This window comes from Rousettus aegyptiacus, unplaced genomic scaffold (genome assembly GCF_014176215.1).
Source record: "Rousettus aegyptiacus isolate mRouAeg1 unplaced genomic scaffold, mRouAeg1.p scaffold_m13_p_13, whole genome shotgun sequence".
In the NCBI taxonomy this organism is placed as follows: Eukaryota; Metazoa; Chordata; class Mammalia; order Chiroptera; family Pteropodidae; genus Rousettus; species Rousettus aegyptiacus.
Genome location: NW_023416288.1, coordinates 46790538 through 46808183, shown reverse-complemented (window position 1 = coordinate 46808183; position 17646 = coordinate 46790538). Strand labels below are relative to the sequence as shown.

Here is a 17646-nt window from a genome sequence, read left to right as displayed (position 1 = left end):
GCCCTGAGGAGGGAGCTGAGTGGCCCTGAGCACAGGGGAGGCTGGGGAACAGGAAGTGCCCAGAGTGGAGAGAGGAGAAGGAGCAGTCGTGAGAGGGAGTGTGAGTGTGAGAACAAGTCACGTGGGCCTTGAAAGCTGGGTCTGGAAAGTGCATGGGGACACAGGGAGGGACAAGCAGCTGAGACGACGGCCCCGTGGCCCCTGTGCCGGGGCCACGAAGACCTCTGGGGACACTGAAGAGCCCGAGGCGTGTTTCCGAAGGCATGAGCCACCTCCCCGGGCGGCTCTTCCAGGAGAAACGGAACGAGTGACAGGTCACGCTTCACCCGGAACGGCACGGACACGTCCGTGGTCCGCATGCAGACCAGCCCCGCCCTTCGCCTCTCTGCTTTTCCGTGTGCGTTGTCTGACGAACACAGCTAAAATTCACAGTTCAACAGCAGCAGCCGTTTGTCTCAGCACTTACAAGACGCCAGGCGTCCTAAGCGCATTCACCCTGCAGTACAGACTACGCATCACTTGGGAAGCCCGTTAAAAACACAGAATGGTGGCTCCCACCCTTCCCCAGTGTTTCCGAATTAGTCGACTTGGGCTGGCGGTAAAGGTCAAGAATGTTTTCCCCAAGTTTTAAAGCTCCTGGGACTTCCAGCTTCCACTTGGGATGCAGAAAACTAGAAAAGAATCACTCTTGAATGCACAAGAGAGCTGCAGTGACAGGGTGGCCAGCCAGCCTGAAACCCCTCCTCAGAGGCGGCTCCGAGGGAGGACGAGGCCACCTAAGGGGACGTCAGGCGATTCCAGCCAGATCCTAAATGCTAAAGGCCAAGTGTGGGCGAGCCAGCAAAGCCCTGTGGGATCCACAGACGAGGGCAGGGGCAGCCCACTCAGGGGGCGGAGCACTGTGTGCGTGTTGCAGGCTGTGCACAGACCGGCGACGGGGGAACACTTCCTGCGGGGCTGCAGCTGCTGCAGGAGGACACGAGACCCACCCTCCAAGATAAGGAACGGAAGCCACTGGGCAAGAGACACACAGGTCAAGGCTCGTTGCTGCTGGGAGACAGGAAAGCAAGAGCAGATGCCCTGCACACCTTGGGGAGGAGGGTAGGACGCCCCCCCACCCCCACCCCCACCCCCGCTACTTAGAGACTGCCGGATCGATATGCACAAACCCACCCACACAGACCCAAGAAACCGAAGGCAGGAGGAGGGCACAGGGTGTGGAGAAAGCACCAGCTCTAAGTCCCCGGGCGGGCCGGGACGACGTGGAGCGCCCATCCTCACCACGGGTGCGGCGCCCATCCAAACTAGTGAAAGCCATCAAACCACAGTGCCAAGAAACTTGGAAAAGACCTAGCAGAATAAACACCTCCAGGTGGCCACGGTGATTTAGTACGAGGGGTGAGTCTGGGACCCTCCTCAGTCCGGGGGACCTGTCTGCCCAGCCTGCCTCCTACGCAGCGCTGTCAAATGGCTTCTGGGAGCCTGATCGAGGCTCCTTCTGCAATCCGCCAGCTCCCACGGCTCCTTCTGCAGCTCCTTCTGCAAGCTCCCCGCTCCCACGGGACTAGGGGATGCATCTAACCCAGCTGGAACCGGGAGGGGAGGGGCGGAGGGAAGACAAGGAGACCGGCTACCGCCTGGGGGCGCTGGCAGCCACGACTCTGGCACGTGGACGGGGAGACCCGAGGGAGCTGGCCTCAGCCAGAGGGAAGAGGGCACAGAGTAAGGGGCATGGGAGAGACAGTCACGGTGCCTTTCGGGGTCCACGCTCCGGGCTGTTCCTCATGCTCAACTGCAGCCCCTGTGCAGGTTTCGTGAGACACCAGTACGTGCTATTTTTATTTTTAAATAAAGCCCCTCCTTTTTCCCTCCTCTGCTTAACGTACCAATTGCTGGACTCCTAGCTAAGAAGACTCAATTTCTTCTCACAATCATTCTAGAAAGAGTGATGAAGAGACACCATCTGTGGCTCAGCCTCTAGAGGCACGGCCGTGGTAGCTGGGAGCACCCTCGTTGTATAAACCCACGCGGAGCAAGTCCAACCGCCTCCCAGAGGATGTCTGGAGAAGACCCCCGAAGCGCGCTCTGGCCTAACTGGTACTCTCGGGACAGGTGTAGAAAGACCTGAGGATCCTGAAACACCCCTAAGAGTGTACCCCAGAGCTACCCCAACAGCTGTCCAAGGGGCGTGAAGGGCATAAATGAGTGGCCACCTACCTCATGGACACGTCCAAGGGTGGACACCAACTCTGGCCAGAACTTTCGCCAAGCTTTCTTGCTTACCAAAACTTGACCTCTGGTCTCAGGAGAGCACCAGAACGCTAAACCTACATACAGAAAAATGTTTACCTTCTTAAAACTCTGAGGACGTGTACGTGACAGGCACTGCCTTAGTGTTTTACATCCACTGACACCGTGTGTTCACATCTGGTCTTGTGAGGCAGGTATTACTGTAATCCCCAAGTTACAGATGGGGAAACAGGTTTACGGAAATTAAGTCAGTGGCTCAGAGATACAGTAAGAAGGGAAAAGACTCAGGACTGGAAACCAGGCTGCACGGCAGCCAAGTCTGTCACGTAACCACCACGCGAAGCTGCCTTCCGCCGCGCTCCAGAAGTCCCTCGCTTTAGAACTCTTTTGTTTCCTTTTTTTTTTTTTTAAAAAAAAGAAAAAAGTGGCACATTATTGAAACTAATAAAAAAAATCAACAAGCAGAAAAACATGTTAAGATCTCATAGGAGTCTCTGACATTGTGCTTCTAAATCATCTGGATAGTCAAAGAAAAATAAAAAAAACCCAACAAATCTCTCTAGCTGTATTTTCACTGGGGTGAGAATTACTTGGCAGCCAGCAGTGAACTCTGTTCTCATATTTTCCAGTGGAAAGTAACTGAAAAAAATTCCCTTCTCTCCAAAGCATACATTTGGTGACTTTACTCACCATATAAGGAAATAAATGACTCTTAACTTTTCAGTTTCATCCTTCTTTTCTGACCACTAAAACTTAATTGGAAGTTAATATTATGATGTTATTTTTAAGGTAAACATACCTATGGAAGATCCACACTAAGTTTTGAGGAATAAAGATTTGGATTTTATTACATTCCAAATGGAAAAAGAGCCTCTCTTTAAAGTGTTAAAAATTCCCTGTAAATTAAAAATACTTAGTAATTTGCTAAAGGTTATTTTTCATACTCATTAATGAAGGAAGTCTCTCTTAAACATACTGGCTTTAAACAACATGCATGTGGGGAAAAAACATGGATTTAAAATCTTTTATGAATCATTTCTAAAAATTTTAATAAATTAAAATTTAACACAGAGGCCCTTAACAGCTTGTGAACTTTACCATGCTTGCGTACAGTTGTCTCCCAGTCTGAGGGCGATAAGCTTCAAGACCTCCACCCAGTGGATCCCCAAAACCACGGCTAGCACCAAACCCTACATATGCTATATTTTTTCCTACATGTGTATAGCTATGATCAAGTTTAATTTATAAGAGATCAACACAGTCACTACTAATAAAATAGGACAATTATAACAATAAAATAAGAGTTACTTAACACAAGCACTGTGGTTCCGTGAGGCCCATCTGAAAACCGGGGCGTCCACTAAGTGACTAACGGGTGGGATGACTCACCCCGGGGCGGGATGCGGCAGGACAACAGATTTCACTGTGCTGCTCGGAATGGCACGAAATTTAAACCTTATGAATTGTTTATCTCTGAAATTTTCCACTTAATATTTTCAGGTTATGATTCACCATGGGTAAGCGAAAGCAAAACCACGGGTGAGGGGGGCCTACTAGAGCTGAAATACACCTAAGATAAGCCCGTTACTTAAGCCATAAAAAGCGGATGAGAGCCATGCTAGTGGTATCAGAAAATAATGACTTCTAATTCTTGTTTTTATACGAAAAAAGTACCATTGGTAGTTTGATTTAAAGAAACCAATATTTTAAAAACCTAACAGCAACTTGTATTGTTATTTGAATCAAATTATACAATAAATATTCCCATTTTAAAGTGTACGTGATGCGAACAGTGCGTGCGGACTGGGCTTCTCGAAGGCTATAGACGTGGCACGTTGTGAAGAGGTGCCTGAGAAACAGATCGCTTCGCCCATCAGACTCTTGCTGAACTGTGTGCGGACAGGTATGCTGTGGCTAAGGCTTAATGAGCGCCACGGGAGTGAGCAGGAACCCCGACCGCCTCTCCCTGGGAAGGAGGCCAGGGCTGAAGACGGCATTCTGGGAAAGGGGAAAGAGGAGGGGTGGCAGGCGTGGCACCATCCGGGACCGCAGCTCCTCGCTGTGTTTGACACTTGGCGTGCTCACTGGGCCAGTGCCGGAAATGAGGATGGGGAGTCGACTCCGTCTAGACCAGGACGACTGGCCACAAGTGAACATGGCCCCTGGTGGGTCAGTCTGCACCTTGGGAAGCTGCCCCAGTGGTAAAGTCTACTGAGGACAGAGCTGCAGCAGAACGCCAGTAAGAGGCTGCAGGAGCCCAGGTGAGAAGGAGCCGAAGTGGGCGGGAAGACTCTAGGCGAGGAGAAGTCTCAGAAGGAATAAGTTTGTTGCCTTATTTTGGAGGCTAATGATAAGTATTGACTTATAACAAAAAGTGGAATAATATATGTATCTAACAATGTGAAATGATAACATTTATTATAGCTTATTCAAGTGTTGGGATATACGTCAGTCAAAAAAAAATCTTTAGGATTTTTAGAAACCTAGTGTATAACTGTGCAATTCATTAAGCATGCCACGAAAGGCAGGCACTGCACAGGAATGATGGCGGCCTCTGTCTGTGGGAGCAGTAGGCGGCCCCACGGTTAGAACTGCAGCTCTGTCAGGCTGGGCTGGTCTAGGTGCACGCTTCAGCCTTACTGCTTCTGTGATCTGGACAAACTAGACTAAATTCCTGGTCAGTAATAGGAAACCGTGCTGGTATTTAAATACAGAAGTATGAGGACTAAATGAGCAAACATCTATAAATCATCATACTCAATGATAGGTGCTGAATGTTAATTACAAACCTACATTTAAAAAAAATTCTGTTTTCGAATTTCCTGTAACAAATGTATTGTTTTCATACTCAGGAAAAAGGTGTCTATCCAAAGAGATTAAGCTCCCCGTTAGGGCCTGCAGAGGTATAAACACGGTGTTTGCACATCGGAAAGGGAGACGGGAGCTGAGGGGAGACCTACTTCCCTGCTTCGCACGCCCTGACGTACATCCGCATTCTCATCAGTGAGTGGGAGGAGGAGAACGAAATTAAAGTCGACTTACTGGCTTCCTGAGGAAGAAGAGAGACAAAGCTCCCACTAAGGGCATGTCTCCGATCAGTGGTTCCAGGATCACCCGCATTGTACCGTGAATCTAAATTCAAACGGAAAACCAAAACATGTAACAGCAAGCAATTTTACAGGCCGTTTACTGAGTAAGAATGAGATGTGTGTTTGCCTGAGCATCTGACCACGGCTTTCTCTACAGATAAACACTTAACTTCAAAGAAATTCTGAGTTAATAAAAATGTCACCATTTTCTTTTTGAATTTTAGAAGACTATGAAATTTAAAAAAACTTACCTGTATACTTTGCACACCGGCTCTACAAAAATATCGCTTGATCTCCAAATCGATCTCACAGTTTCCTACAAAACTAGCAAAGAAAAAGTTCTGTATTACATTCTCTTAATCACCACGGACCTGGAAAGCGTATGATCTAAGTGTAACAGCAGTAAGGAAGCTAAAACAGGCTGCAGGCAAAGCCGTGAGCTGCGGCCCACGCCAGTGTTGCAGATGTCACGCTGATTCGGCACTGCCGCCCGACGGTGGGGTCTGCTGCAGACCCGGCTGTAGCTACAAACGGCACCTCCTGAAGGGCGGTGCTGAAGCAGTGTCTTGGTGGAATGTCATTTTCATGTGTTTTCCAAACGACTGTATTTGTTTAAAACAAAGAAAAGCTTACGTTATATTCCTCCACAAGGAAATTTTGCACCCACGCTCCGCAGTCCTGAGAAAACTAGCAGAACCCCGGAAGGCTGGGAACCTTTCGATCGCTCCTCCCCCATCTCTACCACCAGTAACCGCTGTTCTGGTTTCTGTCTCTGAATCTGATCACTCTATAACTTCACATACACAGGACTTGTCCTTTAGTGATGGGTTTATTTCATGTAGTATTCTGTCCTCGGGGTTCATCCACGTTGTAGCATGCTGCAGGACCTCCTTTTCAAAGGCTGAATAATACTCCGCTGCACGTACACACCACCTCTTGTTTATATGTTCATCTGTCAACGGACACGTTTTAACTGTTGTGGGTAAGGCTGCTATAAATGTGGGTGCGCAGCTCTCTCTGAGAGCTTACTTTTAGTTCTTGTGGGTAAATACCCAGAGGTGGAACTGCTGGGTCACATGGTAATTCTGTGTGTAAGTTTTTGAGGAACTCCATACTGTTTCGCACAGCAGCTGCACCATTTTACGTCCCCATCAACAGTGTGCAGGGGCCCCAATTTCTCCACAGCCTCACCAACGGTTTGGTTTTGTTTTTAATAGTAGCCATACTAATGGGTGTAGGGTGGTATATTATAGTTGTGATTTGCATTTCCCTGATTTTTAGCGAGTTAGTGCATCTTTTCATATGCCTATTGTCCCATCTGTATATCATCTTTAGAGAAAGGTCTATTCGAGTTCTTTGCGCATTTTTGGAGTCAGGTTATTCTGCTGTTGCTGAATTGCAGGAGTGCTCTATATATTGAGCCCAATCCCTCATCAGATATGTGGTTACATGGGTTTCACTGACACTGCAGAGGATGTTCAGTGCTGACATCTGACAGTGCCATCTTCCAAACCATGAACATGGACTGTCTTCTCATTTATTTGCATCTTCTTTAATTTCTCACAGAATGTTTTATAGTTTTCATCGTATAAGTCTTTCATCTGCTTGGTTAAGTTAATTTCTAAGTATTTTACTCTTTTTGATTCTATTGTAAATGAATTTTCTTAACTTCCTTTTGGGTTGTTCATTGTTAGTGCATAGAATGAAACTGATTTTTGTGTGTATTGATATTGTATTGTTACTTTGCTGAATTCATTGGTTAGTTCTGAGAGAATTTTTTTTGTGATCTTGAGAATTTCCTACGCAGAGTATATCATGTGTGAACAGAGATAATGTCGCTTCTTCCTTTCCAACCTGGATGCCTTTTATTTTTCTTACCTAATTGCCTCCCCAGTACGGTGTTGAATAGAGTGGTAAGAGTGAGTGTCCCTGCCTCGTTCTTGATCTTAGAGGAAAAGCTTTGTCTTTTACCACTAATGATGATGTCTGCTGTTTCTCATATAGGCCTCTTTTCTGCTGAAGTAGTTTCCTTCTTTCCTAGTCTGAATGTTACCATGAAACAGTACTGAATTCTGTCAAATACTTTTTTGGATACAGACTGAGATGACGATGTGGTGCCTTCCTTCACACTGTTAATGCATCACACTGATGGATTTCCATGCTCATCCACCCCTGCATCCCAGGAGTAAATCCCATGGTGTATGATCCATTTGATACATTGCTGAATTTAGTCTGCTAGCTTTTTGTTGAGGATTTTCGCATCAATGATCACAAAGGATATGTGTCTGTAGTTTCCTTGTAGTGCCTTTAGTTTCTTTTATTTAACATGTTTTATGAATAGCAGGTAACTAGGCTATTAGGAACTGAGACCCAGGCAGTAAACAAAAATTTGGGTCTTCATCAAGAATTTAGTTAAATTCCACCAAACAGCAGGGAAGACGTGTGCCCAATATATCCTCCACCTGTGGGTATGGCTAGGCGACAGTATACATCACAAACATGACACAACACACACACAATAAAAACTCACCTAATCTGAAGATCCAAAATAATCTGCCTTTTGTCCACGTTTTCAGTGTACACCTTAACACCATTGACCCTGAGGGGCTGGAACAGAAGCAGCTTATTTTAAAATGCAGGGATGGGTGAAAAAAAACAAAACGAACCACCAAACCTTGCAATGTGGCAGAGAGATGAAGAGAATAAGCTTTAGCATCCAGCTATAAGCATTAAAGCTCTGCTTTCACAGGGTCCTAGCCATTTCACTCTCGGCAAGCTATCTGACTCGGCTGCTCGGTCTCCTCACCGTAAAATGCAGATTACAATGGTGTCTACCTCATGAGGTTGCTGGGTGACTGCAGGGCACCGGGGACGTGAGGAGCACTGTGTGCTGTGCCCAGTGGCACCGGCCCCGCTGCTGTCAGCTCATGGACTCAGTAGTCACGGGTTTCACTCCTTTCCAAGTCCCGTAGTTCTGGTCTCTTCCAAGTTACTTTCCCTCTACTCTATCCTGACTGGGTTGTTTGAAACATAACTTCCTTTCATTTTTTTATATCTTGTAATTTTTCATTTCTTAAGATTTTCACAAAAATTGGACTTTTGAGTGAATCGAAAATACTAGCAGTAGGCATAATTTCAACACCTAATACATGATATAGGGTCTGAATTAAATGACTCTGTAAAAGGAAAAGGTAGATTATGATAAGCGTTCTGTTTCAAGGGCCAGCTGTGACATCATTTCAAAACCTTTCCCCATTTATCAATTTGAGAATAAAGTTCTCAGCATCGCATCTGAGCATTCAAAACCCAAACTGAGTCTAACCACTGTGCTGTACACTGGAAACTAATATAAACTAATATAATATTGACTGTGAACTCTAATTGAAAAAATAAAAATTAAAAAAAATCTCAAGCCAAAGAAACACGTTACTTCTAGAGTACTATTACCGATTTGGCCAGTTTGGGGGTGTTCTGAGATCCTACCCCTCAGCAAGCTCAGTGAGATTCTACCTTCCCAACTTCCCCAAGTTCCCGAGCTTCCTTTCCCTTAATGAGACCGGCTCAGACACGTACAGACTGACCAATCACAAAAGCACAGTCGAGTTGCTGTGCGGACGCGTGAAAACGAGCACCGGACCCCGGGCGTTCAGCTCAGACGTTTGCCTTGGGTCATGCGACTCTCCTCCATCTAGGGCGGCGGACACAACCAGGGACCGGGGCGCCTATGAGAATCTCAGGCCTGATGATCTGACGCGGAGCTGAGCCGGTGATGCTGGCGCTGGGGAGCAGCTGCAGATACAGACGAAGCTTCGCTCGCGTGCCTGCCACTCCCCTCCTGCTGTGCAGCCCAGTTCCTAACAGGCCAGAGACCGGTACCGGTCTGTAGCCCAGAGATCGGGGACCCCCGATTTAGATGACAGGTTAGGAGCGGAGGTGCCAACACCACTCCGGATGACTGAGAGTTATTATCTAAGGAAGAACAAAAACCTGCAGGCCCGGAGGGACTCAGCTCAGACATCCGGTCTGGACAGAGCGCCTGGCTCGGGTCCCTGCGTGCCCTTCTCGTCTGCCTTCCTCAGACAGCCGGGTTCACCTGCACTTGTAAGGGCGTGGCACGACAGATAACAATGCCCCCTGCGCTGAATGAGCACTTCTCTTACATTCCTACTGTCCTCCAACGGGGATCTCGTCTGGTTACAGCACGAGCAACAGAACGTGAACATAACCTTCCTCAAACAGGTCTGGCTGGAGTAAGAATTCCAAATCTCCACAGACACGAGCATACCTCACATTGGGGTACAGCAAACTATGGCCTGCAGGCTAACGCTGGTCTTTGGCTACAAATGATTTTGACATTTTTAAGGGCTGTAAAAGAGGGGTAGGCAGGAGAAGACTACGCCTCGAAGGCTTCATGTGGCTGTCAAAAATGGAAATATTTACTGTACTGAGCCCTGCTTCATACTCACATAGCATTCCCGCCACCTGTCACCATCTTAGTTACAGAGGTGAAGTACCCAGTAACGGTAACTGTCACGTGGGTCCCCTGTGCAGGCACCTGTGTGCTCCAACAATAGCAAGATCACACCGCGGCTGGTGTTAGGGGGCCTGCACAGCGGCGTGAACACGGCGAGCCGCCTGCACCTGAGCCAGATCCGCCTGCAGGGAAGGCGGCGCGTTCTCTGCACAGGGAAAACCTCCTTTCCGGGGAAAAAGCGACCTGGGGAGTGCAGGGAGGGAACATGCGTGGGGCAGGGACGCGGACCTGCCCTGACGAACACAACACAGCAACCAGGCCAGACACGCCTCAGCCACACTTTAAGCCCCAATGGGCTGAAGCAAAGCGCCTGAACCACGACGCGTAGGGATGGTGTGTTGCCTGCTCCGCCGGATGTGCGCTTAACGTGTGTCAACTGTGCACGGGCTGTTTTGAAAGCGCCATTGGATTCTGAGTATTTACTAGGTACAGAAAACAATGTTATCTTGGAAACTAACATGCTGTTATACATCAATTACATCTCAATAAAAAGCTATCTGGAACTGTTGCTAATTATTGTAAACAGTGATTTTAAAAATAAATAAGAAAGGAAATTTGCCATGATTAACTAATTTAGGTGTAGTCCTGAGACTTGCACTCAGTAACATTAGGGGTCACCAGCTCCCCTCTGTACAGAGGGACAGACCGCAGAGCCACTGCAATAAAGCGAACGTCACAGCAGAGCGAGGCACGCGAGTTCTCTGGTTTCCTGGTGCATACGGTAGCTACGTTTACACTATACTGTAGTCTGGTAAGTGTGCAATAGCACAAATCTAAGAAACAATGTACGTATCCTTAATGTAAAATACTTTTTTGCTAAAAAAAAATGCTAACCATCATTTGTGCCCACTGGAAAAATCGTGCCAATGGACTGGCATGATGCAACGTTGCCAAAAACCTTCAATTTGTAAAAAAACAAAAAACAGAAAAAACACTAACTGTGAAGTGCAAGAAAATGAGGTATGCCTGTAATACAATTCCAGTAACAAAACCCACCTTCCCTTCCACCCACGTACTTAACGAAGGCGACGCCCACAAGACTGGCACCCGAGTCCTCAGTGGTCGTTTCAAACATCTGTGCCAACTACTGAAACATTAGTATGAATTCATGTATCAAACTCCCTTTCCGACCGACAGATTGCTGAAAACTGTACAAAAGTAATTCTGGCAGAGGGTGTCGGGTGGAAAGATACACTGGGACTGAGGGAAACCCCCAGGGAGCCTGGACTGGCCAAAGACCACGGTGAACGAGGGAGGCAGGTGAAGACCTCGACAGACCAAGTGCCCACGCGAGAACCCGGGAGGGACCGCAGAGACCCCACAACCTTCCCCGGGAGCAATGCTCTCTAGAAAGCAACTGCAAGTCGCCTAACGTATTTCTTTAAGCTTTCATAGCAATCCCCCTGTGTGCACAGTGCGAGTCTGTGAGGAACTGACCTGCCGACCCATGTTGACTTTCGTGAAACTGAAGGTGCTAAGGTGGGTGTTTGCTCCCCGCACCGCGGGCTCTATGGTTTCTCGAAACAACTTCTCTATAAACTGGCAGATAAAAGGCCACATGTGTTTTACGGTCTGGAAGGAGAGAGAACTCATGTTAAAAAAATGTCAAAATACACAACGTACTTAAATCATGATGAAAAATTATGCCTCTATAGTTTACCTGAATTTTTAAAAATAAAAGGGGGTCCTTTTTGTTACATAAAATCAACTAAATTTTAAATTTTAGAATGTATTACACAATAAACTACTGATTAACCAATATGTTGCAGGAATTCGTTATTCTGGTTAAATTCTATTTAAGCATTTAAGCATATCTACATTTAATGATTGCTAAAAAAAAAGTAAGTCACAAAATCCTGTAGTTTCAACTTACTGCTAAAAACCTAAAACTGAGATCCTGGTAACAGGGAGTTTCCTTTAACGATGGGCTAACTTCCAGTGCTGTCGGTGATGGATGATCGTTACGGACAGCAGCTTTCATCCCACAGCCTCAAGGACATGTGGCTACAGAGATAAAAGGGACCTACCTCAGAGCGTGCTGATCTACACACATAACCTTCGAAAAAGGGATGATTATCAGCTATTACTAGGTTTCTTGGCAATTATTTCCCTCTTCATAATAATGTTTCCACGATCTTTGCTCATAATTATTACACAACAGATGTGAGCAGTAGCCAATCAGAAAAAGAAGACAGAAGTCCGAGATACAACTATGAATGCCTCACTAATTTTCTCATGTCAGAGACACGGTTTTCACTGTTTAGAAAAAAAAAGTAAAGTAATTTATGACTGAGTTCTTTCGTCAGCAAAAGCCAAATGAGTTTACACAGTGTCAACATCCAAACCCCCAAATATGGAAAGATGGCATCTCGTCCCAATTCCCGCCGATATCTGGTATGCAGCGTGCCGCACGCTTACCTTATTTAGCCATTCTGCTCTTTCGGTGTCTGGAAAATGAACCTAGGAGAAAAACACACACACGTGACTTACTGAGTCCCCTCACGCAGGCCAGCTGGTGTTCTCACTGCAGGTCCGCTGACTCTACGAGGCTGGAGGACGGCCCCCGAGGGAAACGGAGCTGTGCGGCACCCTGGCCGGACGCGCTCAGAACACTCGCAGCAGAGGCGTCGGCGAGCGCCGCAGGCCCGTCCGCATCCCTGCCGTCCAGAGCGACGTGCGCTGTATCCGCAGCACCGTGGAAAGCACCTCAGGGGGCCTGGTCCTTTCTGGAAGAATAGCTCTCCCAGCCCTCGCCAGCGCAGTCGGCACGTGCTCCAGGTATCCAGACGTGGGGCCTTCAACCTGCCCCCCTTCCTCCCGCGCTCCTCCTCAGCCAAACAGCCGCAGACACGTTTCCACACCTGGCCCCTCTCCACACGCCCCCCCCCCCAAATGAGAGCCGCACTGTTCTCCACGAGTACAGTCTGCACACTGAAGAAAATTAGTGTCTGCAGATGTAGAAAGAAACCTATTTAGTAAAAAGGTGAAAGAGAACTTTCTTTGCTGTTGAAACACAGCCCCCTGCTGAGGAAGGCTGAAGTCGTGGTGGGGAGGACGTTCGCCTCTGAGGATCCCTATATACCCCTTCGTCCCTCAAAAAAGAGCGCGCCGGCCACAACGACAAACTGAAATCGCCACAGCTCTGCTTCAGACGCACGGTGGGTCACAGGCGGCCTCACCGACTGAGACGTGCTGAGAAGTGTTCTGATTTTTGGAACTGCCACACTTCCCTGAGTAACACGCAGACGCAGCCAGTGAAAGACAAGCTCCCTCTCCCATCCTTCGGCTGAGGAGCTGGTCTGGGAATGTCACCACGGCGGGGCGGTCCCCAAGAAGACAGTTCTTTGAGAAGCAGCTCCACCTCTCTGTGCTTGGCCCCTAAGAATAATCATGGAACGGGGCCTGGCAGCAGCCAGCCCCTGGTCAGAGGGAGGCCACCATCATCGCGTCCGTCACAGCCAGCCACACGGCTCCGCAGGCGAGGCCACGGCAGGCGCCATCTGCTCCCGGAGTCCCTGTGCCTGAGCAGCCCGCACCGTTACGCCGCGCGTGCAGGGCCGTTCACTTGCCTGAACCGTGGGCTAGAGCGAACGGAAGCGTCCTCCTAGATTAAGGGGGCCTGAACCCATTCCGGGACAAAACCAAAGGGAGGGTGACCTTCGCGCCTCAGGGGAAGACGGCGCTCAGAGGGCCAGATCTGGGGAGGGGACTGGCCACGGCGGCTTCGGCCCAGCGGGGCCGCTGCCGCGAGGCTCGCCGGGACCTCAGTGGACCTGAGGGGCCACATGTCCCCCAGGAACAGCACCGTCGGGGGCCTGAGGGGAGAGCTGAGGGCTTGCTGAGCTAGCAGACTAGGCCACGAGGGGACGTGTGTGCAACGCATCCACCTCTTCTTCACACCGCAGTAACGGGTGTCAGATCAGGACTGCGACAAGGTGCCACTCCAGGGCACGTCAGCCTTAGAGGAGGTGTTAACCTGGTCCCCTGTAGCAATTTAATGGGAGCCTGTCTCTCCTGCCGCCGTCCCTTTAAATCCAGCCAGCCACTGGTGGCGGCAGGAAGGACCGAAGGTGGACACAGAGCACCTTCTACTTGGGGACAGCAGGGACTCCTTCACTGTGGATGGTTCTTCCTCTCGTAATTTCAGAGTAAACAAGAGCCAATGGCCCTGCAGGCTTCTGCCTGAACACCTGGTGATGCTGTGGCCGTCGACACGGCACCTGCTTCCCACAGACACCAAGTCTGGCTACCAGAGCCTGGAGCCGCCCACCGGTGGCCTCCTCAACCACAAACTCCTGTGTCCTCCAAGCGGTTCTGCTTCCTCAGCGCAATCTCAAGGGCCCAACTCAGGCCACGGCTCCTCCGCACAGGACTGACCCTCCCATGTGACCACTCGCCATGTCTGCCTCCCCTCCCGGGTCGTTCCTCACAGTCACCGCCCTCGGTCCTGGACGGCCCCCGAGACACGCTGCCGGCTGCAGCCGCCCTCCCGACAGCACCTCCCTCCCAGGGCCTCCGTCCATCTGCAGGTGCCACGCCATCGCTGTGAAGCTCCACCGAGTGGCTCCCTCACCCAGCGGCCCACACGCGTGCAGAAAACATGAACTGTCTCAGGACCAACGGGACGCCCGCGCCCAGGCTCACGCCAGTCCTCCTATATCTCTGCAGGCGCCGTGCTTTTTATTGAAGTCTATATTTGTGACTGTTTTCAACTGCTCATTTAGAATATTACTTTAGTGTAAATTCTTTGGCTTTAATGCAAATGCTATCTGAAGTGTCGCATCTCCGCGCAGTGTTGGAATTAAAGTGCTGTGTCGCCCTGCCCTGAGTAAACGTTACCCGCACCTGGAACACATGTAAGGCCGCCGTGGCTAACGGACACGGTGCGCACGGGTGACACTCGGATGTCGGTGAGGGGGCCGGCAAAGGCCGTCCATGGTATCGGCTCCGGAGAACTTAAATCACGCTCTGCCTCGTAAGTGAATGTCAAGCGCCCTTGGATGAGAATTACAGCAAGAGTTCCATCTGCCACTTCGGCTTCCTTTCGGCTGTTTTCAGATCCTTTCTTCTTCCAAAATACACCAAGGTGACAGAATAAGTTCATTTTCTTCTGATCCCCGGTTATCAAAGCCCACACGCGAAAACAACAACTTTGCCTGTTGTTCTAGTCTGTGACCCTCAGCTGCCAGTCAGAGCGGGTGTCAGAGCGCACCCCACTGGGAGCACGCCGGCTCTCGGGGCTGTCCCGGCACCTCTGCAGGTGGACAGCCCCTGGCCCTCGGTAACCACTGGCCAGGACAGCTCCAGGTCCTGCCATGCAGGCTGCACCTGCTTCCAGGGAGCAGGGGTGAGTGGCCAGTGCCGTTCTGTAACCGGTGGCGGTGGCCTACTGACCCTCAGGGCACCTGCCTCTCTGCTGTTTGAGTGCAGAAGCGTTCCCTTCCTCTACGGGACGGAAATGTGATTATTGTGGTTTTTACTTTTCTTTTTAAACAGATTCCCTGGTTTCTTTGGAGAACAGAATTCTTGTTAAGTTCTGAGAGCTCATAACAAGGTACCCTAAGAACTGTGCCTCACACAAAGAAAGCTTAGACCAATCCAGATTCTCTGCCCACATCAAATCTCAAGGAGGCTAGAAAGCTGTGGAATAATTTCCAGAATCTATTGTAAAGTGAAAATACAAGATGGAGAAAAGCATGTACGACTGGCTCCCATTCATCTCAGAAGAGGCGGGGATGTAAGTGTGTGCGTGTACAATACATGCTTAGGAACATTTTCAAATAAAAAATTAACAAAATCTTTAAAAAACACTCTGCTTTGAGGAGGGAGAGAACAGGGTGGCAGAGACAAAGAAACAAGGTAGGGAAAATGGAATCGAATCGGTCCTCACCTCACGTCAAACGTCCTCGCACAGCACCACCATGGGTTTGCGGAATGCGCCTCCTTCCGGGGCCAGGCTTCTCCCCTACCTCACACGACCAGCTGTGCGACGACGTGAACGGGCAGAGCAGGCGTACCCCAGTTTACTTACAAGGGAATGAAAACGTGAATGCAGTGGTTTGCCCGGAGTCGTACCGCCAAGCCGGACACACACTTCCGGCCGCCAAGTGCAACTCTGAACACCGCAGGTCCATTTAGGGGGTCTTTCTCCCTGTGCCCAGCACCAGGGACTCTCCGTGGGCGCCAAACGCGCGATGTGCTTCACCAACTGGGCCAGTCATGACTCGTTTCTATATGTTCCAGTCAGTACATGGTGCCGAATTCATATTTGCAAATGCCGTCAAGTGAACTTCTACTGTCTATTAGTCTTTGTAAGTTATAAGAAATAACTGTGTTAATGTATTACCAAGTTTTCCAATCAATAGAAAATTTATGAATAGACTTGTCTCAAAAATACAGTATACATATGTATAAGTACTTTTATAAGTAATATACATTTTTAAAAGCACAGAAAAAAGTTTGCAAAAATATATATTGAACTACTATAACAAGGAGAATGAGGCTTTTACTTTTCCTCTTTATTTCTGTATATTTGTATTTAAGAGACATAAACTACTTTTTAAATTACTACTGTAATTTAAGGGTAAAATTAAGAATTTTCTAACACAAAAGTACTATTTTTACATAACTAATGACTCAAATTATGTAAAAATAGAATTTTCATAAATTAAGCTGTATTTTAATATCAGAGAGAAAGATACTTAGAAACAAAATTCTTACAACATAAGTAATCTACTCTGAATTTGACTTGAAAGAAAAATTTTGATATATCAAGTTTTAAATGCAAAGCATAATTGTGAGTCAAACACTTTACTTGATTTCTCTAAGTTCACTGACTACTCCTCACAACGGTCTGCCAGTGCTAGCAAACCCCCATTCGTCTTGGCATACCGAAAGCCGGAGTAACCCAGAAAGCTACTGTTTCCCTCCTGCAAAACACACATCAGTCCCACGAACCACCTACAGAATTTACACTTATGTAACAGCAGAGCTTCTCTACTCATCATCATGCACCAGGACAGAAATAGTTTGACTGGTGTGAACTCGGATTTTGTCACTGTATTTTCATCGCTGTGCTGGTCCTTAATCTATCATTGCACATGCATAGATTGTTCTTCATGAAGGACAGGCTGAAGAGCATTCATTGAGCAGTTACTTGGGTCTGGCTCTGCCCAGAGCCAGGGATACGACGCAGAATCAGACATGCTCAGGTCCTCGGGAAGCTCGTGGCCGGTGGCGCAGACTGGCGTGGACTGGCGTGGGGAGTTATGACCACCAGCCTGGGGAGTTATGACCACCAGCCTGGGGGGGGAAGAACCATGGGGACAAAGGGAGGGTCTGATGCTGCCTGGAAGAGTCCATAAAAGATTCGGGAAGAATACAGTACATGAGACAGGTTTGAAAGAATGAGCTGGGGTTTGGTGTGCAAAGAAGCGAGAACAGTCAGAGCAAAAACAAAGGCATGTGCGATTTACTCTGGCTGCGCCAGGGGACGGGGAGTATGGCAAGAGCCAAAGATGAAAAATCAGCGCCTACTTCAAAGTGCCAAACAAAAAGAGTATTACCAAAATTGAGGAAAGGAAATCTGTTAACAAAATTTTAATTCTGTTCATTAAGTTCAAAATCTGCTTTTCACTAATACATATTCATAAACATCTGCTTATGTTCCACAAAACAGAATTTAAAATAGCAAAAACATCACAGAGAAAGATTGGGATCTACAGGGGAAACAGAAAACATGTTTCTGAATCATACGGGGATGCATGAACACAT

General features: G+C 48.3%; 1 protein-coding gene across 3 annotated transcripts in view; it reads right to left on the bottom strand.

Annotated features, from left to right (window-relative positions):
- The window catches only part of ESYT2 (extended synaptotagmin 2), a 61458-nt gene that overhangs the window by 32345 nt on the left and 11467 nt on the right, over positions 1-17646 (bottom strand). For 2 of the 3 annotated variants that reach the window (XM_016160953.2, XM_036230587.1), the window contains exons 2-6: positions 12292-12333; positions 11311-11445; positions 7870-7946; positions 5591-5663; positions 5293-5382 (exon numbers count right to left, since the gene is read on the bottom strand). In XM_016160953.2, the coding sequence (XP_016016439.2) occupies positions 5293-5382; positions 5591-5663; positions 7870-7946; positions 11311-11445; positions 12292-12333 (417 nt within the window). Of the gene's footprint in view, positions 1-5292; positions 5383-5590; positions 5664-7869; positions 7947-11310; positions 11446-12291; positions 12334-14718; positions 15755-17646 lie in introns of those variants that run through there. The other variant, XM_016160949.2, reaches the window with a different exon arrangement.